At 49.1% G+C, this 26,365-nt stretch overlaps 1 protein-coding gene across 1 annotated transcript in view; it reads left to right on the forward strand.

Moving 5' to 3' along the window:
* Positions 1-26,365, forward strand: part of bsk (mitogen-activated protein kinase dJNK) — a 68,045-nt gene that overhangs the window by 22,026 nt on the left and 19,654 nt on the right. The window contains exons 5-9 of the mRNA XM_077647648.1: positions 15,040-15,178; positions 18,527-18,692; positions 20,905-20,976; positions 23,336-23,521; positions 23,687-23,811. Of these exons, the coding sequence (XP_077503774.1) occupies positions 15,040-15,178; positions 18,527-18,692; positions 20,905-20,976; positions 23,336-23,521; positions 23,687-23,811 (688 nt within the window). The remainder of the gene's footprint in view (positions 1-15,039; positions 15,179-18,526; positions 18,693-20,904; positions 20,977-23,335; positions 23,522-23,686; positions 23,812-26,365) is intronic.

Below are 26,365 nucleotides of genomic sequence, written 5' to 3' on the forward strand. Positions count from 1 at the left end.
AGAAAGCTCGCCAGCTAGCTGAGGCTGCGTGCCTTCGGTTGCGGAAGAGTCCGCCATCCGGCATCAATCACATCGGTGACCGTCGCCTCAGATTGTACCGGTGCTCGGTACGGTTGCGTTCCGCAGCACCAGTTGTGCCTTTGCGCTTGCTTGTGATACCAATGGGTACCGATGCAAACTCGTCAGACCGTGACGCATAGGCCTTCAGGTCTGCGATGTGGGCACGGCTGGTTTTCCCCGTAAGGGGATCCCCCAGCAGGTACGCGAGCGGCGACCAGACTCTGACCACTCGGTACGGACCAAGCCACTTAGGAGCGAGCGAGGCTGAGAACCCCTTGCTCGCATCACTAAGAACGTGGTTGCGCTTCAGGACAAGATCACCCGCCTGAAAAGTCAGGCTGCGGTGCTTGCGGTCATACTGAGCCTTCTGTTGGGCTCTGGCTGCCGCCAAACTCTGCCTTGCTCTGTTGAGAGCCCGACCAAGCCGGTCCCGAAGCGTCGACGCATAAGCAGAGCAGTCTGCCTGCGTCTGCTCATCCCCGAGCTGGCTCTGCACGACGTTTGACATCGGATTCGCCAGCTCCCTCCCGAAATTGAGGAAGGCGGGAGAGAAACCAGTTGAGCGATTCTCAGCTGTTCGAATGGCGAACGCAAATTCGCTCAAATGGTCTGCCCAGTCCTTTTGACACTCGGCAAAGGCCGCCAGCATTGCCTTGAGCGTTCGGTTGATTCGCTCAGTCAAGTTGGACTGGGGATGGTAGGGTGAAGTGGTGTAGTGCTCAATTCCGAGGGAACGGCACGTGTTACCGAACACCCGAGCGGTGAAATAGGACGCATTGTCCGTGATCAGTCTTTCCGGAAAGCCGAACCGACAGAGCACTTCCTGGAGTTTATCCAGCATCGCTCGTGCTGACACTTTCCGAAGCGGGTACAACTCGACCCATTTGGAAAAATGGTCAGCTACTACCATCAGGTGAATGAACCCCTGCTTACTCCTTGGGAAAGGCCCCACCAGATCGCAGGTGGCCATCTGCCACGGACGCACACTGTAAATTGGTTTCATCATTCCGGGCGGCTTGCCGCCCCTTGACTTCACCGCTTGACAGACATGGCAGGAACAGCAATAGCGGAAAATGTCACGCTTCATGCCGGGCCACGTCACCGATTGACTCAGTTTTGCAAAAACTTTGGAGCCACTCAGGTGACCGGCCAGTGGTTCGTCATGAGAAAATCGCAACAGTGCGCCTCTCAGACTTTTGGGGATAACCACCTTGAATGGGTCAATGGACTTATCATCGGTGGCTATGTATTTCAGCACGAGCCCGTCATGGCCCAGCAAATATGAATCCCCCGGGGCTCGCAGCGACACACGCTGGCTTTTACCCCCTGCGCCCGCTACAATACAAGTAACGTCCCGGCGCTCCGTCTCCCTGAGACCGTCGCTCATCTCGCGACACATGGAGTCATTTTGCTGGGCTTTCAGCAGCTCTTTCCGGCTGAAAACGATTCCAGTTCTCCCAGAGGGGGGCCTGGTCTCGTCCCCCTTCAGGTTTGCAGCCAAAATTTCCGCTCGCGACGGCGTCTCCGAGGCGCTCACGCGGAGCTCTGCCTCTCGCCCGCTTTGCGAAGCGCTGCTTACCTGGTTAGCGGAATGGATTAGCCCGTTTGCGGGCTCCCCCTCCTTGCCGCCCGGCGGCTCGTCCGCTTTTTCGCCCGCTCCGCCTGCTGGCGTCAAAGCGCCGCTGACGAGTGGGGCACCGGATAGCGCGTCAGCTACCACGTTCGTGCTCCCCTTTCGAAACTGCACCGAAAAGTCGTAATGCTGTATCAGGAGAGCCCAGCGCGCCAGCCGACCCGCAGGCTCGCGGAGCCGCATCAGCCAACTGAGCGCACTGTGGTCTGTCTGCACCACGAATTGCGTTCCGTCAAGGTAGACGTCGAATTTCCGCAGTGCAAACACGATGGCGAGGCACTCCTTCTCGGTCACGGAATAATTCCTCTCCGAGGGCAGCAAAGAGCGGCTGGCAAAGGCCAGCGGCTGCAGCACGCCATCGAAATCCTGCAGGAGAACTGCTCCTAAACCCAGCTCGCTCGCGTCAGTCTGGACTACGAACTGTCTGGTCAGGTCGGGTAGCCTGAGCTGCGCTGTCTCGGCAATGGCACTAGACAGGAGGCGAAAGGATCGCTCTTGCTCAGGCCCCCATCGCCACGCGGCATTCTTTCCCAAGAGCTTGGTCAAGGGTGCCTGCACGCGGGCACAGGACGGGATGAACGACCGATAGAAATTGGCCATTCCCAGAAAACGGCGGAGGCCGCGTACGTCCTTGGGCACGGGAAACTCGAGTATGGCTCGGAGTTTGTCCGCATCGGGCTCAATGGAGCCCTCGCCCAGCGTGAACCCTAGCAACTGAACTCGGGTCCGCGCTATTTGGGCTTTCGCAGGATTCAAAGTCATCCCAGCAGCCCGTACCCTCGCGAGCACGTCGGCAATATGGCCTAAGTGCTCATCGAAGGTTCGTGAATAAATCACGATATCGTCCAGGTAGCACATGGCGTGAGACCATTTAGCTTCCCCTAGGGCGCGGTCCATAAGCCTCTGAAAAGTTGCAGGACCATTGCAGAGACCGAAGGGCATGCGAGTGAACTCAAACAGCCCTCTGTGGCACGTGAACGCGGTCTTAGACCGGTCAGCGTCCGCCATCTGGACCTGTAGGTAACCTTTGGAGGCATCTAGCGTGGAAAAGTACCGCGCACTGCCCAGGTTTCCTACGATTAAGCTGATCGTCGGGAGCGGATAGGCATCCTTTCGAGTCGGCGCATTCAGACGGCGATAATCCACACACAACCGGTGGCTGCCATCTTTCTTAGGCACCAACACAACCGGAGACGCCCAGGCGCTGGACGAGCGACGGATAATGTCCGCCGACAGCATCTCATCCAGCAACCCATCGATCACCTGCCTTTTCGCAAGGCTGACGGGTCTGGGGTTGCACTTCAAAGGAAGCGCATCTCCGGTATGGATCTTGTGGCTCACTAAATTAGTACAGCCAGGTTGATCCGTGAAGAGCTCTTCGTACTGACACAACAGTGCTGTCAAACGAGCCTTCTGTGTGTCATCCAACGTTACCGCAAAGGCGGCCAGCGGATGTGGTGCCTGGTCGTGCCGCGCCGCTCGGTCCCAAAGGGCAGCGTGAACGACGGAACGCTCGACACAAGGGCTTGGCCCTGGTCGCTGAGCGTGGCACTCTCCGTACACCTTCACTGCGCAGGCAGTTATTGACGCCGGTGGGCAGATGAACGGCTTCAGCTGGGAAAATGGTCCGTCGCGATAGCCGCCATTCGCAATGTCCACCATGATCCCGGCTTTCAGGAGAAAGTCCCTTCCGAGAATCACGGGCACACTGAGCCCTGGGAGGTGGATGAAATGCGTGCGTCTCGTCCGCTCTCCCCACCTGACAGTCAGCCTCGCGGCGCCAGCCGAATAGGCTACGCCTTTCGCAAGGTTGAATGTCGTACGGCAGTCCCGCAAGCGCACCGAGTGCTTTTGCAAGTGGGACAACACCTCTTCACCGAACAAGGAGGCTGTGGCTCCCGTATCCAGTAACGCCAAAAATTCGCGGCCAGCAATGGTGACCAGAATAAACGGCGCGTGCGCATTAGCAAGGCAGCTTGCTCTGTATGCTGAGGGGATTAGCAAGGATTGGGCCGGTCGTCCCTTTACGTCCGATCCGCGCCGCCATTTCCCTGCCTCAAAGGAGGCCTGGTTACGGGGCATTCTCTCGCTAAGTGCCCCCGTCTCTTGACAGCGGAAACAGCGCACATTGCCACGAGCTTGGTCGCGGAACAATGGCGCCTCTCCTTGCCTGGTTCCGCCCGTTGCACGGCCAAAGGGCCGGCTGATTCGGGTTTCCCCCTCCGCTGTGCGTTGGGGCGCTTGGCGTCCCTCGGCAGGCGATCCAGAAAACGGTGCAGCGCAGGCTGTCCGTCTCCTGTAGGAGTAGGAATCGAGAGCTCGTTCGCTCAACTCCCATACTTCGTTTTGCCCGCTAACGGCTGCAGAGGCAGCGTGTGCGGGTGGTCGCCGGTTGGGTAGGGGCATGGCCCCTCTCCATGCACAGCGTGGCTCGAGGGCCTCGCTTGCCGGCGGTGGCGGACGATAGGCGCGCGCGGCGAGAATGTCGCCTTGAATGCGCTTTGCCTCGGCGGCCAGCTCCTCAAAATCTCGGAACCGGCCTCCACGCAGGTATGCCGAAAAAGTCGGATGTGCCTGCCTGATCGTCCTTTCCACACGTTCCTCGTTCGAGGCTCTGGGCTCGGCGATTGAGAAAAGGTCCTCCATCGCACGTACGTACTCCAGGAGTGACTCATCCGGAGCCTGTGTACGGAGCTCCAACTCTCGCCGCATCCTACGCTCATAGTCAGCGGGCAGAAATTCGCGCAAGAATGCTGCACGGAACTCCTCGAGAGTCGCTGCCCGGTGGCCGGAAAGCCGATGCCACCTAGCTGCCGTGTCAGTCAGTGCTGCGGGGATGATGTGTGCAAGCACAACCTGATCAGTGAGACCCATAACTCTCTGGTAATGGGTGAGGGACTCAAGGAAATCCCGGGCACTGAGGAGGTCATCATACCCGCGGTATGTTGGCATGGGCAACTTGACCGCGGGGAGAGACACCTTCGGCGCGGCCAAAAGCGCCTCAACCGTCCCTGACAGCGACTGAATCATCTGGGCAGCACTTCTTAGCAGCGACTGCGCCCCGGCCTCAGAGGAGGCTTGGGCGGACTGCACGAACGCAGGAGGCAAGGCGCCCAGTTCGATGAGCGGCGCGGTTTCCACAGGGAGCCGGGCCAGCGCCTCACCGTTCCCAGAGCAGAATTGACTGCTCGCGGGGCACGGCTGCTGCTGTGCAGGACGGCCGGTTGCGGCAGCGTCGCACGCACCGCTTTCGCACGGGGTGCAAAGCACGCACAGCGGAGGCATGTGATTGACGGGTGCACCGCAGGGTGCTCCCGATACAGCTCCAATGGGAGCTGCGTGATCGACGTTGGGGGTTGTACTGCCGTATGCCCCAATGGGGGCCGCGGCCAACCACGGTGTTTGGCTATTCGAAGAAACAGCAGCCAACGGATCAAAGGACGCTACGACTCCTAAGGGAGCCGACTCGTAGCTGCCGAGTGCCCTGATGGGGGTGGCAGACATGGTGCACAAGCGTGATCGTCAAGGCGACCTGCTCGGCAAATGTGCTATCAAAGGCTAAGAGCCAGTGGCTTAGCACGTTGGGCGCCAGTTGTGGGTTTCTCAGTAGGCACAGGCCACTACCCACCGCGGGTTCGAGCTTCGCGCGAGCCAAGGGCCCCGATCAGCCGTCGCCACATGCACCCTGGGGCACCGCTGCGGCGGCGTTCAGCCTCTGCAGAGAGGAGAGCGGCTCGCCGCAAGAAACAGGCCTCCAAGTTCACAAAGGAGACGTTTATTGACGCCGTCCTCCAACTGTACACACACACACTCAACAGTCACCCCGTCCCGGGACGCGCTCAGAGGAAGGCTCCGGTGCGCGCTCGGGGCAACAAGAGAAATGTGCGCCGCTAGCACGCCGCTGCAGGAGATTGTCCCCGTGGCAGTGCTGTGATGTCTCTCGTGTCGGCCATTGGGCCGTTTGCGAGAGAGAGTGGGCAGTCAATGCAAGGTGCGCCTGTCAGAGGTCGTTGGACCCCTGGACAGGCTCGAGCCGCGGCGGATCGAGGACCCACGCTGGCGAGCTCGAGTATGAACTGGTCCGAACGGCAGAGGCCGGCCCGGACGAACAGTAACGTACGCACCTTACGCTGTCTCGGAGGTGTCCCTCTCTCTCTGGGCCCCGCTCGGACGGTCGCGCGCCGCGCGACCACCCCAAACGGGTCTCGAATTCCCGCCAAAAATCACCAATGGCAAAGGCCCTTGGGAAGCCGGGGGCGGAGCTGCGGCCGAATGACAGCGATTAGCCACCAGCCGTCTCTCCGCCGCCCGAGGCGAGAGAAAAGGAAAGAGAGCGACGCGGGATGCCGCGCAGACGCCACGGCGGGAATCTAGCAGTCTTCCCACAAACGGAAGATGGCTTATCCGCCCGCTGATTATCGGACGACGTTGCCGGTGAAAAGAAAGCGCACGGCTATCGATTTGGAGACGAAGTGCAGTATCGTGAAGAACTACAAAGACAGTAAGAAAGTGTGTGACTTGGCTAAGAAGTACGCACTATCGCAACCGACGGTGTCGACGTTCATCTGCTCCGCTGAGAGGTTCGACAAAGGAAAGTGCTCGCTTGACACTGGGTGCAAACGCATTCGACAAGGTGCCTTTAAGGAGGTGGAGGAGGCCCTCTACGAGTGGTTTCTTGGTGCCCGTGCCCAGAACTTTCCTATCACCGGGCCGATTCTGGCCACAAAGGCGAAGCAGTTTGCCCTGCTGATCAACAATGTGGGCTTCCAGGCAGGTGGCGGCTGGATACAGCGTTTCAAAGAGAGGCACGGCATTGTCTACAAAGCCGTCACCGGCGAGGGAGCTTCACTTGACGTGGAGGCGAAGGAGAAGTGGCTGCAGGAAACTCTGCCCCGCATCGTCGACAACTACGTTGATGCTGACGTCTACAATGGCGATGAAACGGCGATGAACTTTTTCGCAAGTGGCTGTTGGAGTTTGATCAGCACATCGAGCAATCGAAGAGGAAGGTGGCGCTCGTCCTGGATAATTGTAGTGCCCACCACTCCATGCCCAAGCTCTCAAACGTGGAAGTTTTTTTCCTGCCTCCGAACACGACGGCAGCCTTGCAGCCCATGGACTGCGGCGTGATCGCCAATTTTAAGGTGATGTATCGTCGCCGCGTCCTGAGCAAGTTAGTCTTGTTGATGGATATGGCCGCACGGACAAGAAGCAGGGAGCAACCAGATTTGAAACTCAATCTGCTGATAGCCATGCAGTTTATATTTGGTGCGTGGCCCGAAGTTGGTGCTTCTACGGTGTGGAACTGCTTTAGGAAGGCGTGCTTTGTCCGAGGCAGGTGTGACTTGGACGAAGCCTGCGAAGTTCCCACTGACGAAGTGATGCCAGAGCTTTGGTCCGCAGTCGATGAGGATGCTTCACGGCTCGAAGAGTTTCTGCATGCGGACGACGCATTAGTAACATCAGAACTTCTCACCGATGAGGTGATCGTCGCGAACGTGCTTGAATCGGACAGTGACGACGACGGCGGCGATGACGCGGTAGGGCAGGCTGCCTCAACGTTGTCTTTGCAGGAGGCCCTGCAGTTGATTCAGTCCCTCCGGGGCTTCGTTTTCGTGAGGGACCTTCCGCTGCACTATGTGGAGTACCTGGATGCCATGGAGAAGGATGTCGGCTAGCTTCGCGTGAGGCAAGCAAAGCTGACGGGCATGGGGTTTTCTCGTGCAAGCCAGTGAGAAGTATGTGGCGAGATGCTTGTGACGATTTCACCCCAGTGTTTCTTCGGGATTTCTCAAGCTGAGAGGCGGCCGCGGCAACCTTCTCGTATTTTTTACAAGGCTCTTTTCGGGGCCACCAAAACGATGCCTCGGCGGAGCTCCCATGTCACTTGCCGTCCGTGACCCCTCTTTGCAATTGTTATGCTTTTTTTCATGCAACCCGTTTATAACAGTTATCGGTTATAACAATGGAAATTTCGTGGCACTTGAATATTGTTATAAGTGGGCTCGACTGTAGTAAATAATCAATTATTCCTTGCCTTAAAATGTTTCCAGAGATACTTTTTTGTTTTAAACGTGTGAATGAAGCATTTCACATCATTAAAAATACGAGTCATTATGGTACCATTATCTTTTTAAAAATGAGTACTGAAGCAGCTAAAGGAAATCTCAATTCCCTTTGTCCCATGTTACTGCTAAGGTATTGAGCATTTCGGTTTGCTTAGATGCACATGCAGGTGTACTACAGTCGCCGACCGATTTTTCGGACTCAAAGGGTCCCGAAAAATGGTCCAAATAATCGAACAGTCCGAAAAATCCGTGAAGTACAAAAAAAAATCACTTTATTGAAATGAAATCGGCTTAAAAAAGTCACTGATTTTACCTTGCGGAAAATTTCTTAGTTGAATACTTCTCACGCTTCTTTGATGGGCCCGGCAGGGCCATGTTGTCCACAACCCGAGTGTGCATCACACCGCTCATTAAGCACACGCAAAGACAAGGCACTTTTCGTTCAAAGTGGTGGAACCGCCGGATGCAATCACAAAACGGCGAACGGATGTAACTTCGTGAAGAATGAGTGCCACTTGGTCGACGCGGTTGGAGAAACCCAAGTAACGAAACGGCGAATGGCGGTGGCTCAGTGGTTAGGGCGCTCTGCTACTGATCCGTAGTACCTGGGTTTGAACCCGACCACGGCAGCCACATTTCGATGGAGGCGAAACGCTAAGGCTCCCATGTGCTGTGCGATGTCGGGGCACGTTAAAGATCCCCAGGTGGTCGAAATTATTCCGGAGCCCTCCACTACGGCCCCCCTTTCTTCCCTTCATCCCTTAGTCCCTCCTTTATCCCTTTCCTTATGGCGGGATTCAGGTGTCCCCTGATATGTGACACAAATACTGCGCCATTTCCTTTCCCCAAAAACCAATTTTCAACGTATGAGACAAGCGACAACTGCCCGCATAGGCGACAAAAGCAAGTTGACAGCGATGACAATGCGACTGCCAGCTCGAAGTGGCAGAGATCGCAGGGACCTCTACTGGAAAAAATGAGGTACCGAAAGTATGTCAAGCCAATCGAACTGCAGAGTAAATCCACCTTAATCCAAGGTGGCGCCTTTTGCACCGGCAAAAAGCCGATAAGATGGCCGATTTTGGCCCGCAGGCGACTGAAATTAGTCCGAAAAATTTAACTTTTTGTCCTGCTCTTCTCTTTCTTAGTGTCTCACTGTTTTGCAACTGTTGGTCCTGTCTCTTTATCTGTAACTCTCTTGTACTTACCAGAGCTTCTGCTAATGCGTTGGCTGTCTGAGGCTGTGTTGTGCGCAGTCCATTCCACAGAAAAATAATTATCACGAATTTTGGGACAGTGATTGGCCTTCAAAGATGTAGGGTAGGAAGGGAATCTGCAATTCTATGGAAGCCAATGAAATTTAATTGAGGTGTGCAGTTCTGCCAAAAAGCTGGTGTTGGCGTTCTGATCGAAAAATCCTGATTGGTCTAAAGTGGCAGTTACAAGAAGCTCCCATAGATGGTGCCAGCTACACCAGCAGCGTATCGATCTTCAAGGGTTGAAGGATCGGAGCAATCGTGAGCAATGCGTCAAGCGCACAGGCTGTCGCCTTCCTCCTCACCCTCATATAAACACAGCAGATGGCGACTTGCGTTACTAGCGTTGCCTGTCAGTCTGGTACGTAGTAGGCCAATCGCTGTATCCCCTCACCCTTGGGTTCCGAGTCAGATGCACTACCACTAGGCCACGCAGGCACATTCGTAAGGCTTGGTTAGAGCGGGACTTTATATGTATGTCTTGTAGTGGGCAAGAGGAACCGCTGTCGCGTTATAGCCTTAAAGGCGGAGCTTAAGTGTCCCCCAATTTTTTTGTCTGTCCACTGCACATTAAAGTAAGACTGAAATAATTTTTTTTACCTCATACAAAAGTTGTTTCACACACTGGCAGAGGCAGAATTGAAAAGAAGCATAGGCACAAGGCTAAAAATAGGGCATAGTACATACTCAGTGTATAAGCACCTTCTTGATGGCATGTGAAAATCACTGTTTTGAGTGTGGAGCTTACATTTCTGTGCTTAAAATCTTCCTTAAATGCTTTGCAATAAATAATGCTAGAAGGTAGCATTACCCCCCTGATGTACCGAAACCGCATTCAAGCACACCTCTTTCTTTTTCAATAATTATTCAATGTTTAGATTTGACTGGGTTTTAGCATTTTTATCTGGAGCAAAGTTTTCATCCAGTATCTGTTATCAGTGGTAATCATTTTTCCATAAACATACAGCATGTTTCACGCAACTTGAGCCACGGCTTTAAAAAAATTCCTCCATTGCAGCTAGATGAAACCGATATAGCGTCGTTTGCCATTGTGTGGCACTCGTCAGTATTTTTTAGAATCCGATTGATTATTTAATTAGCTGAGATGAATTATGTAAAACTTGTATTCATTTTAGGCCCAAGAGCATTTTGTTAAGTTGTAGCGGAGGTTCAGAAACAACCACTTCAGTTTTTTGTAGCAGCATTTCTTCTATGTGGTTCTTTTTTTCCAGCGTTTGAAGCAAGTGCGCACAATGTAAAAAGACGTGGTTGTTCCTTTGCGCTGCCGTATTGTCAGATGTGTAGCTGCTTGCGCGATGCCTTCGTTTAATTCGCTCGTTCATTCTCAGTTTTTTTTGTTATTGTGGCGCCATTCTGTTCTTTGCTCGTCTTTTTTTTTTCACACAACGCCCTCTCGCAAACAATATCTATTTCCCCTGCAATAATGGCTTCGGGCGCTGCAGGTATTTGAAATAGAATAAATAAATAAATAAATAAATGGAGCACTGCCTATCGTGTTTTGAACGAACGCAGTATGCGTGCTCACTGTCTTAAAGTCAGGAGCCGATGCCGCATTCAGCATAGTCTTGAAAGTGTGGCAGCCATTCATCCGAAATGTGGAAAGCGCGTGCTATGATCTGTAATAAGTGATACCTAGGTCACCGAAAGCCAATTCAGACAGAGCTTTCATTGAGCCATTATATAGATGAAAGAAAGGGAAAGGAGTGAAGTTGCACAGTTCAAGGTACCCTCCATTTTCTTTATTTGTATCCTTGTGCAGCCGGTCGAATTGAGTGGTGGCCGCTCAGTGGGGCATGGTCAGCGCACTCATTGTGTTCGTTCAAAACACTGTTGAGAGCGCTGCAATATGGCAGCGCATAAGCACAGTTACGGGTGGCTTTTTTTTTTCTTAATTTGAAGGCTTTCTTTAAGGGATACTGAATAAAAATCTCAAAATAATGAGGAAGCAGCACATTTTCATTCGGAAGATATGATTACCAAGTATACAGTCATCATTTTGGTTATTTTTGAGTGGATGGCGGCATTTTGATGCTTTGTGAACGGCCACCGGTCCGCACTTAGAGGTGCACTGAAGAAGAATCTGAACTCTTCTTTTTACCGCGGGAACTCTATCTACATGTTCTGGGCATTCTTAGAAACTTCGAATTATTGTCCTGTGCAGCCGATTGCCCTAATTAAATCGGATTAAACGTCCCGGCTCCCGCCTTTCTTTTTTTAACTCAATGCGGTTGGTAGGAGGAGTCAATAAACGCGTCAACCAGTCCCGTGGCGGCAAGCTGCTCTGCCATCAGCGGAGTGATACGTAAATCAGAGTCCACGTGTATTTTTATTTCCATGGGCCTAATTTGCGGCTATATTGTCTGTGACTGAAGCTGTTTATTCACAGAAACCTAAAAAGCAAAATAAAAGCGAAAGCGGAACCGCCACTGGACTGGCTGAAAGGCGCTCTGCGTGTTGGTTGACTCCGCCTACCTACCGCGTTGAGTTAAAAACAAGGCAGGAGGCGGGATGTTTAATCCGATTTAATTAGGGAAATTAGCTGCACTGGTCAATAATTGCAGTTTCTAATAGCCCGGAACGTGTAGATAGAGTTCCCGCAGTAATAAGACGAGTTCAGATTCCTCTTTAGTGCACCTTTAACGTACTCCTGTCTATGAGCTGGCAGACATGATGTCAAGCCTACCCTGAGCAGCACCATAGGCAAGTTGGCTGGCAATGCGCAGCTGAGGATTTCCCATCTTGTGCTATGCTTACAATCGTTTATGCTACACTTTTCATGAACGCACGGTGACTCCTTAAAGTTGAACAGTGCTTTAGGTGCTTTATCATATGCGGAAGCCAGATATAAATGAAGTTTCTACCGGTCGCAAGCAGGCTCCTGTCTGTAATGAGACAGCACTGATTCCTCTGGTGGGCACGAGATGACACTGCCGGTACTGTCTCTGCAAAATGCTTCTTTTTTGGTTCACCGTCGCTATGCCATCGCTGAAGACTGTAGAGATTTCTGATTAATTTTGGCCCAAGCAGGCAAGCAGTCGCCTGAAGTATAAAACCATGAGATGCAGACAGAATCCTGAAGCATGGACATGAGAAAGCCAAACGAAATGGACTGTAAAATGAAGCAAAAGTATGTTAAATGCGTCCACTTTCATGTGATCCGTGCCTTGATCCGTGCTTGTGACAGGTGGGGTTGAGATCACATCCGCTATTTTTGGAGCTTTCACGGGCGGCTGCTAGGTGCGGCAGTTTGACAAATATTGATTAAAATAATTACTTTTTGCTCATTTTTGTTTCAAGAGAGTTTTTTTGGTTACGCCCAGTGCCACAGCTATCATTTTGGCTAGAAATTTCAAAGGCAAAGTTTTTGTTTGCTATCCATTTAAAAACCGGAAAAAGAAAGGACTACACAGGAGGAGGTACATTGCCACAAAAAAAATATAGAATGGTTGTTCTGGAGCTTCTCTACAATTTAACAAAATGTACTTGACCCTAAAATGAATGAAAAAAACTTACATAATTCATTGTAGCGAGTAACTAATTAAGCGAATTACAAAATATACTCGGAGGAGCACAACATGGCAGGAAACAATAATTTGCTGGGTGGGAATGCTGTGTCAGTTGCACCAACCTGTACCATTTTATTAAAGCTGCTACATGCTGCTACAAATTGATGGTTTTTGGTGAAATTGCTCCAAGGTTGCAGCAAAATTCTATTCCTGCTGGCAAGAGCTGTGGAGAATGCGAAGTGGCTCAGGTTGCCGGCTAATGTGCAGAGGCCTGACTGGTTCCTTCTCCCAATATGTAACGAGCAAGATGACCAACGGAATCCAACCCCATCCTGTTTTGCTTTCTAGCCCTTTACTGCCTAAAGTTTCTGCTTTGGCGGCGCAGCCTACATTGTCCCAAATGATCATAGTGGATGCACATGCCAAGAAAAAATTGCTTTTAAAAGGCTCAAATAGTGCTTTATTTGGGTACTGCTAGATTTATCGTGCTTTTGTGCAGCACAGTCATGCGTCCAATAATGTTAATGCAAGACCTCGATAAAGGTTTCTGACACGCTGCACCTGATAGCTCGATTCGGTGGACCTCATTCACGCTCGCTGTAACAGTTCTGTCAGCATGCCAACTTCTGGTTTGTTTATACAGTAGAACCACATTAATTTGAACTTTCAGTGTAGAAAGTTGGTTTGTATAAATAGAATTTCTAATCGAGCTACTTTCATCAATGTAGTGTCATTCTCCTTGAGTTGGCATAAGTTGACCACATCACGAGTGCACATGTCCATGCATGATCTCAAGCTTATGTCATTGGCATACCTATTCTGCCATACGAGCTTAAATTATAGTTGCAGTGTAAGGTAGTTCAAACAGTCTCTTCGTTGCAAACGCTGGAGGTGGAAGCAGTGAAGTGTATGGGCAGCACACTTAACACCGAGCCCATCAGCAGAGGAAAATAGGGATTTCTTTGAGACGAGAACTATGCATTCTCGACAAAATGCTTTGTCGTGAGAGGTGTGGCCAGTTGGACGGCAAGTAACTAGCACTGCGCCGCGAAACGGCAGTGGCATGGTCACGATCCTGCTGCAGCATAACTCTAAATAAGCCAAGTGGCTGCACTCATCCCGGAATGATCGCTGTGACCGGTGGCCTCTTTATTCATTCCGGCTTTCCCCGAGTTCCTCCAGTCAGAGCGCATTTGAGCGTGCTAACATCCCGACGCAGGACCGCAGTTACTTGCCAATTTTTAAGTCTCGCAGGCTTTATGTAAGTTTTAAAATGAAACCAAGCTAAAGCGGTATCGAAGAAGACAATTGAAATAGTTGTTTCTCAACATTCTCTGCGACTTTTGCACACGAAAATTTGTGCTAATGTTGTTATAAAATTTCACGAGTTTTTCTTTGTTAAATAATAAGTAAATTTCGGGGCATTCAAGAAAGTATGCAGACCTGGCCAAGTTTACTGCCTGCAATCCAGCACTGTTTAAATCTTTGTGTAGCTGGTTTTCATTTTTTAACTCGCCGCACACGTCAGTTGAAACACCCTCTCTACCTCTCCTGCTATTGTGCTCCTTTTACAAAACATGAGGAAGCTGCTCCAAATTGGATTTTTGTCTGCTCCTAGCCTGCTCCTGCTCCAAAACACTCATAGCCATTCCCGCCACTAATGTTCCACCACTGAAGTAGTTGGTTTCACCTAGCTGCGGTGACCATTTTTTAAATGCCTTGGCTCAAGTTACCTGGGACATCCCATATAAAGTACCACTGCTGACATGAGTGTGTCATTCAGGGCTGAGGGCCTAACTGAGCTTAACATGTGCCCTGAACCCCACACTCCTCTCGTGAAAGTAAGCACTGTACTGTAAGGCTGCTGGGGAAACAATGCCATGAACACTGTCCTGGTTCACCCTGAGTCCACCTTACTACATTTCCTGACACATGCAGACATTTTTCTTTCAGCTTTCGCGGTGGCTCAGTTGTTATGGCCCTCAGCTGCTGACCCGAAAGACACCGGTTCGATCACGGCTGTGGCAGTTGCATTTTGATGCAGGCAAAATGCTTGAGGCCCGTGTACTGTGCAATGTCAGCGCACGTTAACGAACCCCTGGTGGTTGAAATTTCCAAAGACCTTCACTACGGTGTCTCTCATAGCCAGCGTCACTTTGGGACATTAAACCCCCATAAATGATACCATGTTTCATTTCATCGTTTTTAGAGGTCTGCCTCTTTTCACCATTCTCTGTAAAGTATTTTTATGAGCATCGCCAGCACGGTTTAAATTCAGTTGACCAAACACAATAGCCATGGCATTGTTTCGCTAAATTGCCCTTGCATTTAAATTTAAATTATATTCATCATCGTTAAGGATACAATGGGTCTATATTGCTTACTGAAGCAGCAACTCTTTTTTCGTTTTGACCTAAGGAGTTTTGTGAAAGCTGTAGTGTGGCATGTAGTGTTCTGTTCTGTTTTGAGTAAGGTTCTTTTTTTATTCGCTGCAGGTACTTGGTCATGGAACTGATGGATGCTAACCTGTGCCAGGTGATCCAGATGGACCTTGATCATGAACGCATGTCTTACCTTCTCTACCAGATGCTTTGCGGCATCAAGCATCTCCACCTTGCTGGTATCATTCACAGAGTAAGAGCATTGCCTTTCCATGCACTGTTCATATTGGCTGCATTGAGGTTGTGCCTTGTTGTAGCACTTGGTTTTGTCGTTTGGACTTTTAACCTTCTGTTCCTCATCTGTTTCCTGACCATGGGGGAAATGTCTGTTTCTTTAGGTTTTTTTGTTGCCCCCCCCCCCCCCCCCCCCCTTTTTTTTTATGCTGAGGGAACATATGCTTGCAGTGGGATGCCACATGTATAAATGAAAGCTAAGCAGATGTGCATTTGCAGGAGGCAAATTTCAAAATGGATGCTTAATCCATAATGTTAAATTTAATTCATTGAACATTCATTTCAGAATAAGATTGGTCCAGATCAGGTAAAAATATGCTTGTATCCAAAGATAAAAGAAAATTTAGATGTATAAAATATTTATCTGAGTAACAAAAAGCTTTTGCAAAGTCTAGATTTCCACCTGCAAAGCTTTTTCCCTATTGAAACTGAAGGTAACCCCTCAGAACGTAATTAGAATCCAGGTGATCAGTTTCACGCTAGAATTTTTTGTGCTGGAAGGTTGTGGCATACATCTGCACTTCAGTGTAGGACTGGATATTATAAATCTGGGGAGCTAAAAAACAACTTGCATGGGGTAATTTATGTGTGCTTCCATTGGCATTAACAGGTGCAAGAAGTACAAAGCAATACTGAATGAGCAGATTGAACAAGAAAATACACTATTTGGATTTGACGAGGCGCATCGCTTGTATAGGGGCCAGTCCATACAAACTGACCCATACTTTGCACATGATCAGCTTTGATTTCCTTTAAAAAAATCATGGCTTATTGCATTACTACGACAAACATTATGTGAGCTTGTTTTTGGCTAAAAAAAATACTTTTGTGCCATGGCTACTATCTTATACCCCTGTCACACGAGAATTTCAAAGGCCCTCGATCCGATAGCCTATGGACTCAAAGGCGGTTGAGTGCTGCTACACAGGCAGTTTCAAAGGCCATCAAGTCAGTAGTCTATCGAGTCAACGGAGCAGCGCGGAACTCCATCGAGATTTCGAGGGCTTTCGGAACACTGCCCAAGGTTGCTAGCGTTGCTTCGAGAGGCACCAAGCACACTTTCGTACATGATACGTTCGCGATACAAAAGCATGAACAAACATTATTCGCCTAAACGTTAATGCAAGCACAGTTAAGGTTCGTTTCTTCGGGCTCCTCAACAGGTGCCCCCACCGTCTGAGACGGTATAACAGACGAGATCCGGCAACACTTGACTGAAGGAAGGAAAACTGAAACTTTATACAGGAATTTACGTATTTACAACAGAACAAACAGCAAGCATGATTACATGGAACTGACTAAGGGAAAATCTTCCCTCCTTGGCATCGCCGAAGATGCAAGGGGTCTAAATCTAGCTCAGAACCCTTTTTCCAGGCTCCGGGCCCGTTTTTTAAAGACCTAGAAGCCTGGCCCATCCCTTGCATCCCCCAATCACAACAAACTAACACATGATTGGTTTACAAACTGCATGGCACGCCTTCCCGTTTCGGCAAGGTTCTAAACCCTCTCCCTAAAATACACAGCATGAAAAGAACATCAGAATTGCTATAAGAAAATGGAATTCCGGGAATGGACCCTCAAAATGATTGGCCTGCCAGGTTTATGTGCCACGCCCCATACTTCCACAGTATTACTCCAACTCTCTCCCTGAGAAGAAGAAAAGCAAAAACAACCACACAACCGTGCCTGCACGTGCAATCGGTTTCGTCGAAGCTCGTCAACCCTGGCGCCGTTCCGCAATTAGAGCTGTCATCGGTCTCCGGCGGGGTGCTTCCGTGGTGTGCGACTGTCCGCTCGGTCCTGACTTTCCCAGGGGGATTAACGTTCTCGTGAGCATACGTGGCTTAGCTTCAACACCGATACTCATTCGTTGGGGTTGTTTCAAATCTGGCCGCCGCGGTCCATCCTTCATTCCCATTGCTCCCCTCCTTGACAAGACTACTGGTTTTCAAGATCTTCCCACGAGATGCCCTTCGCAAGGTCGCGTCGCGTCCGGTGTCTGTCAAGACGATGGGGCTTCTGGCGCAAAACAGTGTGAGGACAAAAGCGCGCGGCCGTCGCTGCCAGGAGTGCTTGACTCCAGGACGGGCGCTCTTTTTCAGCGCGCTTCACTGCCGCCCCTCACCGAGGGGGGGTTCTAAAGGGGGGCTGCCGCGAGGGGGGGGGGGGGGGGGGGGAGACCGGGCAACTGGCCCTGATGACCCCGCGGATGATCCGATCCCTTACAAGAACACTGTACAATAATTTTAAAATTGTATCAGACTGTATAAGTGCAGTAATTTTGCGTTGTGGTCTTTGCCTTGTGTACTTAGCGTTGACAACATGGTGGCGCCTTGCCCGCCCGCTTCACAGCGATAACAGCTTTGTCGCTAATCTCTCAAAGCAATATCGTATTCTAAACTGTTGTATTCGCCTTCGATTTGCACATTCTTACTCTCACATAAAGTTTCAAGAGACAAATAGCTTTTGTTTTTGAGATATCAAGGAGATTTCCCAGGTGTTAAGCCTGACGAAGCAGCGCTCCGACGCAGTTGGACTGGCTTGGTTTTGGCTCGTCTTGCATTAGAGTGCCTACAGCAGTGTGTGCATCTGTCTGCATCTGTCTGTCGCATACGTGCAATTAAAAGGGTTTTAAACGACATGCACGTATGCGTGTATTTCAGCATTTAGTATACATTTATCAAATATTTTTGTTATTTTTACAAAATCCAAAGTAGGGATTGTGGCGTCACACAAGCTTGGCATAAGACACGAGAACCATTTCAGTGGCCAATGGGATTTGCCGTGTAGCAGCGACACAACTCCTTTGAGTTCGATGGCGATTGAGAATTTCGAAGGCCCTCGACTCGATGGCCATTGAAACTGGCCGTGTGACAGGGGTATTACTTAATCTTTTTATTTTATAATTTTTGGCTTAAGTTAGCTGGGATATTTGTTATAACAAGTGGCACTTGAAAAGGGTAAATTGGGTCTTATGCCATTGTGTTGGTCATGGTCTTGCCCTTTCTTTCCTTTTTTTTTTTTTTGTAATGCGAGCACAGTTATACAGGGTTTGCTGTATTTGGGGGGTTTGATTTTCTTTCCCTCTCTCTTCTAGTTATTTTCTTCAAATTTTTTTGTGCCTTCTTTCTCCCTGCTTTTTCTTTTGTGGATAAGGGGGCATTGTTCTACTGGTAGTAGTTACCAGACCGTTCCTTTGTTTCTTGTTCATTTTTTTTCTTCAAATTTGTACCAGCCAAATAATAATGCAGATATTGCTGTACCATTGGTGTGAATGTGTGAAACGTCCTTTGCATGTCCAATGCAGGACTTGAAGCCAAGCAACATTGTTGTGAAGTCAGATTGCACGCTGAAGATTCTAGACTTCGGCTTGGCACGAACTGCAGGAACAACATTTATGATGACCCCATATGTGGTGACTCGCTACTACCGGGCTCCTGAAGTCATTCTTGGCATGGGCTACAAAGAAAATGGTGAGTGTGTTCTCTATCTTCACAGCATTTTTGTGGGCTTTGAGAAGTGATTAGTAAGTCATTTTTTCCTTTGAACCAACTCAGCAATTTCAAATACACCTATTGTTCTAGTTCATTGTTGAGTTGGTGACCAGTTTTAACGGAGAGTGAATGCTAAATCTGTCAAATATCTGGTGCTTGTTGAGGAGTGATTAGGCAAATACTTGGTACTGTTTGACAATTTACGATTTTTTGATCTGTCACTTTGTCTAGGATCTTGTGTATTGCATCAAAATGGCTCGCTATGTATTAAATTCAAAAAGTGGTTGGTGTACCAAATATTGTTGTAAAACTTCAGCATCACTGGGCTGGTTTTTACGATTTGTATGACTGTCATTGGTCATCCTTTGGCTGTCAGCAGATAGGTTTAGAGTGGAAATATGCCAGTAGTACTAACTGAATTTATTGCTTGCATGGCTGTTAACATGTACTTTTGCTTGTAACAGGTCATGAAACAAATGTCTTATAGCATTTGTTCTAGCAATCATCATAGCCTGCTGATTATATTCTACAGATGGTCACTCAGTACTTAACAGCTTATTTTCATTATATTGTGGTGTCTCATCACTGTGATCATCCCTGTATGTTTTCTATAGCTTCTTTAGACTGACTGATTTCATTGTACTTGTGTGTACGGTGAATGCACCTAGTAATACAGTAGAACCTCGCTGTTACGTTCCTCACTGCTGCGTTTTCCCGGCTGTTACGTCGTTTTCGTCCGGTCCCGGCATAGCTCCCATAGGATCCAATGTATTGGGTACCCCGCTGTTACGTTGTAGCTGTGAAAACGTTCCCGCATGATACGTCGCAACCTGGCACCCCGAACCCGGCCGGGCAACGCGCGCCAACCGCCATTTTGACGAGTCTTGGCCAGGCTTGGCTACGGTATTGGCTGCAAGACCATGGCCTCCGAGATCACCCCCTTGCCTGCGCGTGGGTAATCTCGGAGGCCATAAAAAGCCGCACGCGAGTTGGAGAGATTGCCACTAGATGGCCACTGCCTCGTCAGCCGAAGCGAGTAAAACCCGCGGGCCCGCAGCAATCCAGTCTTTCTTGTTTGTGTGGTTCAACCCATCCGAGTCGTCCGTGTCCTTCCGTCAACAGCTACGCTGCCTACGCCTCGTCAGGCCTCGGTAATCCAGTCTTTCTTGTTTGTGCGGTTCAACCCATCCGAGTCGTCCGTTTCCTCCCGTCAACACCTACGCTGCCTACGCCTCGTCGGGCCTCGCTAACACCGCGAGCGATTTGTCGTCCTTTGATGGCGTCGCACAAGCGCAAGGCGCTTTCCCTCGAGGAAAAGCTGGATGTTCTCAACGCAGTCGACAGGCAGCCAGCGCGAAAAAGAGTCGACATCGCCAAGGATCTTGGTCTGCCACCCTCGACGCTTAACAGCATCGTCTCGAAGCGTGCCGAGATACAAGAGAATGCCGCTTCAGCGTGGACTGCAGTGAGCGCGTCAACTGCACAGCACTGCTTCGCGCGGTGTGGCTTTCGCATGGACGGCGGAGAGGAAACTGCCACGGAAGTTGAAGAGATGGAAGCAGCCTCTCATGATCAAGAGCTGAGTGAAGCTTTAAATGCGCTGGGTGCCACGGGAGTCACGTATGACGACTACGTCGCCGTGGATGCTGCTGTCGTGACGTCCGAGTGTCAGAGTATCGTTGCAGACTCGGTCGCGAGTGAAGCCTCAGACTGTGATGACAACGAGGAGCACGAGCCGCATGATTCCGGGGAGTTGGCAGACCCGAGCTTTGGAGAAGCCGTCGCGGCTCTGGACCTCCTCCGCAGGTACGTCGCGCCTCAAAGCGACGCTGAGAGCAATGCGGCTTTCCAGGCCATCAAGAAACGCGTGGTGTTTTCCAGTGAGCGGAAAAAACGGCAATCGACCATTCTCAATTTTTTTAAGAGCTAAGCTCACTTGATGTCGAAATAAATTGTTTCAAGGCAAAGCTGCACTGTTTTCATTAATTTTCGGACCTTTCCTCACTGCTGCGTTTTCCCGGCTGTTACGTTTTTTTTTCGCGGTCCGGTGAAAAACGTATGAACGGGGTTCCACTGTATGTGATTTTGTCTGTAAATAGAGCTATGTGTGTATTGTGTCGTAAATGTGTTGTAGATTGGCTTTAAAGGTACTGTTTTGTTTATTTATTAATTATTATTATTACTTTTTCAGTGGACATCTGGTCTGTTGGCTGTATCATGGGAGAGATGATCCGAGGTTCAGTGCTGTTTCCTGGCACAGATCGTATCCTTTTTTTTCTGTGAGAGCTGGCCGTACTACAGTAGCCGACGGATATTTCGGACTTTAAAAGTCCGAAAGTTCGATTTTTCGGACTACTTTCAGTTGCCTGCGGGCCAAAATCGGCCATCTTATTATTGGCTTTTCGCCGGCGCAAAAGGTGCCATCTTGAATTGAGGTGGATTTACTTTGCAGTTGGATTGGCTTGACATACTTTCGGTACCTCATTTTTGCCAGTAGAGGTCCCTGCGAACTCTGCCACTTCGAGGTGGCAGTCGGATTGTCATTGCCGTCAACTTGCTTTTGTTGCGGGCAGTTATCCCTTGTCTCATACGTTCCCTATTCGCCATTTGAAAATGAAAATTGTTTTTTTGGGAAAGGAAATGGCACAGTATCTGTCTTGCACAGCGGCTGAACCACGCCATAAGGGAAGGGATAAAGGAGGGAGTGAAAGAAGAAAGGAAGAAAGTGGAGAGCTCCGGAATAATTTCGACCATCTGGGGATCTTTAACCTGCACTGACATCGCACAGCACACGGGTGCCTTTGTGTTTCGCCTCCATAGAAACGCGGCCGCCGCGGTCAGGTTTGAACCGGGTACATTCATCACTTGGGTTTCCCCGACCGCGTCGACCGAGTGGCGTTCCGTCTTCACGAAGTTACATCTGTTCGCCGTTTTGTGATGCGTCCGGCGGTTCCACCGCATTGAACGAAAAGTGCCTGGTCCTTGCGTGTGTTTGACGAGCAGTGTGGTGCACACTGGGGTTGTGGACAACATGGCCCCGCCGGTGCCACCGGGTGCGTCAGAGAAGCGTGGGAAATATTCAACTGAACGCCGTGACCTTGCTGTCTAGCGTGTAGAGTGAAAGCACAACTTTGGCGCAAATACAGGCACAAATCGTCGCCAGCAAGAGAAATGTTTCTCAAGGTAAAATCAGTGACTTTTTAAAGCCAATTTCATATCATTAAAGGGACTATGCAACGAATAAAAAGTCACTTGTAAATGTTTTCAATGCTTTGAAATGATGCTAAGAAGCATTCACACCAAGTATGAGTCTTCAGAACTGAGCCGGCAGTTTATCATGAACTTTTAAAAACCGTGTTTTTCAAAATTCGCGGGCCGATTGGTGTACTCGTAGTGACCGATTTTGGAACTAAAATTGTGGAAGAAACACGTCACTGTACCATGATGTCGCCAGGCCACCACACGCTCTCATTCGCTGGAGCCACGGCAGCCACGACGTCACGGGCACACTTCCGGTAACCGTGAAAATCGTCTGCTCGTGCCTCCGCGCGACCCTCTCGGGCAAGCGCGAGCCAGGGCATTGCCTTCGCGCATATGGTTTCAATTTTCCTCTGCCGCCTCCTTCTGTCGGGAGTTCCGGAGCCACTCGCATGGCTCTTCGTGCGCGCGCACGGGGCTTGATGCCCATTGCGGCCGTAAAAGTGAGCAGTTGCACCTCGAGGTCCAGGTTTATTACTGCTAATTACCACAGATGACAAGCAAAGAAACCCGACGCGCGCTGCAATCCAGGAAGGAGAAGAGATGCCGCCACGCCGCCGACGCTGCTGCTGGGGGGCTAGGAGCGACAACCGGAAGTTGCAAAATAAACGTCAGCGGATGACGTATTCATAGGCGGGGCCCAGTCCCAGAGCTGTTCTCTTTATTTTTTTCTGGTGCTCCTCCTGTACGAGTTAAGGGGGGAGAGGAGGAGCGTAATTTTTAATCGTCTATATCTTCGCTGTTATTGATGCTAGCTCAAAAATTCTTGCACTGGGGTGACAAGTGATTGAATGCCTATCTCTCGTCTGCTTTACATAATGTCAATTAATTTATTGCACAGTCCCTATAAAGCGATTCTTTTGTACTTCACGGATTTTTCGGACTGTTCGATTATTCGGACCATTTTTCGGGTCCCTTCGAGTCCGAAAAATTGGTCAGCATCTGTATTCGTACTGAAATACAACCATGCATTTAACCGCATGGCTGTTCCCATCTTATTATTTGAGAGCTTTGCATTGCTTGTAAAACCTTAAACTGCTTGATACATTGTTGGATGGTACTTGGCCTCTAACTGTTGCTTTATGCATTTTTTTTTTTCTGTATTAGTGTGTTAGCTTTCTCAGGGTGGCCAAGGCTGAACATGGGAATAGCAGTGGAATTGTGGTTTTATAGCCAAAAGTTGTTGAGCGTGCTCTATTAAGTTTAAGGAACAGAATGTGTTTACTGGCGTGATTCCTTGTGGCTTAGGTTTCCTTTTGATATATATGCTGCTTTAACTCCAGTGTTTCTATAGTTTGGAAAGTGAGATGGTTTGTTTCAGTCTGAAAGGAATGTGTGTATAATTCTTGACCACGTCGATCCAGACATTGACCAGTGGAATAAGATCATTGAACAGCTTGGTACACCGTCACAAGAGTTCATGCGCCGCCTGCAGCCAACAGTGCGCAACTATGTGGAGAATCGTCCTCGGTATGCAGGCTACAGTTTCGACAAACTCTTTCCAGACGTGCTGTTTCCTACAGACAGCCATGAGCACAGTCGGCTGAAAGGTCAGCATCCTGTGCCATTTTTCTTCTTCATGTTCAAGTTAGCTTTTAGTGCAACCTTCTTGATATGCTTGGCAGGGCCACATCTACTGAGCTTTGTTGACAAGCACGCAACCTTGACTTTGCCATGGGCTTCCTGTTATGTTGTACTTCTTGTGTGCATTGCAGCCAGCCAAGCACGTGATCTGCTTTCGAAGATGCTTGTGATTGACCCAGAAAGGCGCATCTCTGTCGACGACGCCCTTTCTCACCCGTACATCAATGTGTGGTATGATGAAGCTGAAGTGAATGCGGTGAGGAGTCTTCTTTAACTTTCAATCTGGTTCAGGTATCCCTAGGTTCATGAAAAAATCTGAATGGCAAAAAACATGCATTAAAACATGTTTAATATTGTGCAGGACGATCTTGGTGATACGGATCTCTCATGGTGACAAAAAATTGTATCACTAAAAATTCACACCATCAAAAAATGAATGAATGAACTCACTTCAAATCAGGAGTGAATTTCAGCAAATTTGTTGACAAACAGCGAATACAGTTCCATAGGTTCTTCCGAGTTTCCTTCTTTGTGAGATGAGCCAGCAGACAATTCGGTGATGGCAATGTTTTCCTACCTGAACATTCTTGTATACCACAGCACACATCAGAGCACAAAGGGCTTGTCATTGCCGTTGTCATGGGTGACTGTTGCTGCTGAGGCATTGATCAGGCATGACGCTGCAGCACACTTCAATAAGGAATTTACAAATTCACATCATCCTGAAACACTGTATCAGTCAGGTTTTTCTGTATATTTTCATAAACAACACAGCATCTATGCTTACAGTTTTTTGTACTGATGAATGAATTGGTTTCTCAGCAAATGCCTGCCGAAAGACGCGAATGGTTAGTTTAGGTATGCTTTGTATAGTTTGCAAAATCTTGTGCCACAGATCTGTGTTTAAAAAGTGTGATGGGTACATTGCTTAATTAAACATGCTTGCCACCTATCTGTATATGGTAAAACCTTGTTAATTCGATCCCCTTTAATTGGGGAGTTCGGATAATTCGGACTGCCGCCAGCGTCCCGCCAAATGCCCATGTAAGTCTATGGCGCCGGAAGCTCATTTATTCGGGCGTCTAGGAGCTGGCATCGATTAATTCCGATGGGCTTCTGAATTGGCGGCGTGTCACGGTATGACAGGCACGGCCAGCAAGCCTCCAGATATTTGTCATGAGGCCTGACCTGTATATTACATTGTTTTCTGCGCCCCTCTCTGACGTGTGCACAATGGCAGGCATGTTGATGATAGGCAGGCCACTGTTGATAGGCAGAGTCCAACTGCATAGTTTTGTTTTCAGAGCTTTGCCGCCATCCCGTGGCGAGGGTGGCTATCAGCTGCACTTATCAGCCAGCCAGCCAGCCAGCCATGCCTATTGCTGCTCGCCGTTTATAAAAATGATTGCCTTGTCGCTGATATTTTGTTTTGTTGTTCGAAGGAGGCTTGCCGCTTCAGCGCCAATGTGTGCTTTTCTTGCTTCCGTTCACATGGTATTTCTGCTCTGCAGCGTGCCAAAGCTCTGCGCTCGTCACATGCTGTTCACCTTTTTGCGTTGAAGCCTCCTTGCAGCATGCGAAGGAGCTCCACACAGAGAAGCCACGTAGGCCCTTAACCGTTCTGCTTCTGACACTCCCGATAGCCTGCTTGAATTAAAGCATTTGATGGAACTGCAAAAAATTGGGATTGTCATGTAGTTTTAATTTTAAAAAGAGATGACTTTTGCCCAGGTTTTCATTAAATATGTTTTACTTTCACGTGAACGGTTTTTGCTAGATTGGGGAGCGCATTTGATAATTCGACATTCAGGTAATTCGGACGTTTTTCCTACTCTCTTGAAGTCTGAATTAATGATTTTTTACTGTAATTGGTCATTTCCTGTACCTTTCACAATTCCTTTCTTGCATTGCAGAGGGGCTGGATGCACCGATTCTAGGACTTTTATGTTGTTGAGTTGCATGCACTAGAAAAAAAAAAGAATGCAGTTGAGCTACTCGAGGCGAGGAAAAGAAATCAAAGGCACTGTGTGCAGAATATTTTGTAAGATATTAACTTAGTGTTGCTCTGCGTTTCTTAGCCTTTTCTGTGAACAAAATTATAGGTGATTAGGTAGCGCAGGGTAGCGAGGGAAAGATGTTGCAAGGTCAAGAATTAAGTCATGAAATTTGTAGCAACCCTTAATTGGATGGGTCTTTATTTGTTGATTTACCCACAAAAACAGCCCTAGAAATGTTGAACTAGTTCATTCAGTTCATTCTTGGGTTGTGCCACTGGTTTGTTAGCACTGGGATTTTAAACAATTGATCTTTATTAGTTTGTGAATAGACATGATTCAGTTCATATGTTGGATATTATCCCATGTGTTTCAGTGAAGCCTGTCATTAATTTTTAATACAGATAGGTGCCTTGTTTAGCCATGAGTAATAGCCATATTAGCTGTTAAAATTTCAATAATGTGATTACATTTGCCACTTGTGACTCAGCAAAGTGGAAATTTCTTGCACAATTCGAAAACCACAAACCTGTGATGAGTACACCGCAGACTACCGTGTCGTACATCAAACCGCGGCGCTCCGTGGTGCACATGCCGCTTGACATCATCTGTCCCGCCTGTGCTGCGCTGTTCACCGCTCCTTGCTCCTCCAGCCGAGGCTGGGCATAGAAGGTCACATGACATGTGTGCCATGGAGTTTCGCGGCTTGATGGATGTCGTTGTGCGCACACTGCAGGCGCACGGTTTTCGAATTGCATCAGAAATAGCCAAACCTTGTTGCGCCACAGCAGCGAATGTAATCACATTTTTGAAATT

The sequence above is a fragment of the Amblyomma americanum genome, chromosome 1 (genome assembly GCF_052857255.1).
Source record: "Amblyomma americanum isolate KBUSLIRL-KWMA chromosome 1, ASM5285725v1, whole genome shotgun sequence".
NCBI lineage: Eukaryota > Metazoa > Arthropoda > Arachnida > Ixodida > Ixodidae > Amblyomma > Amblyomma americanum.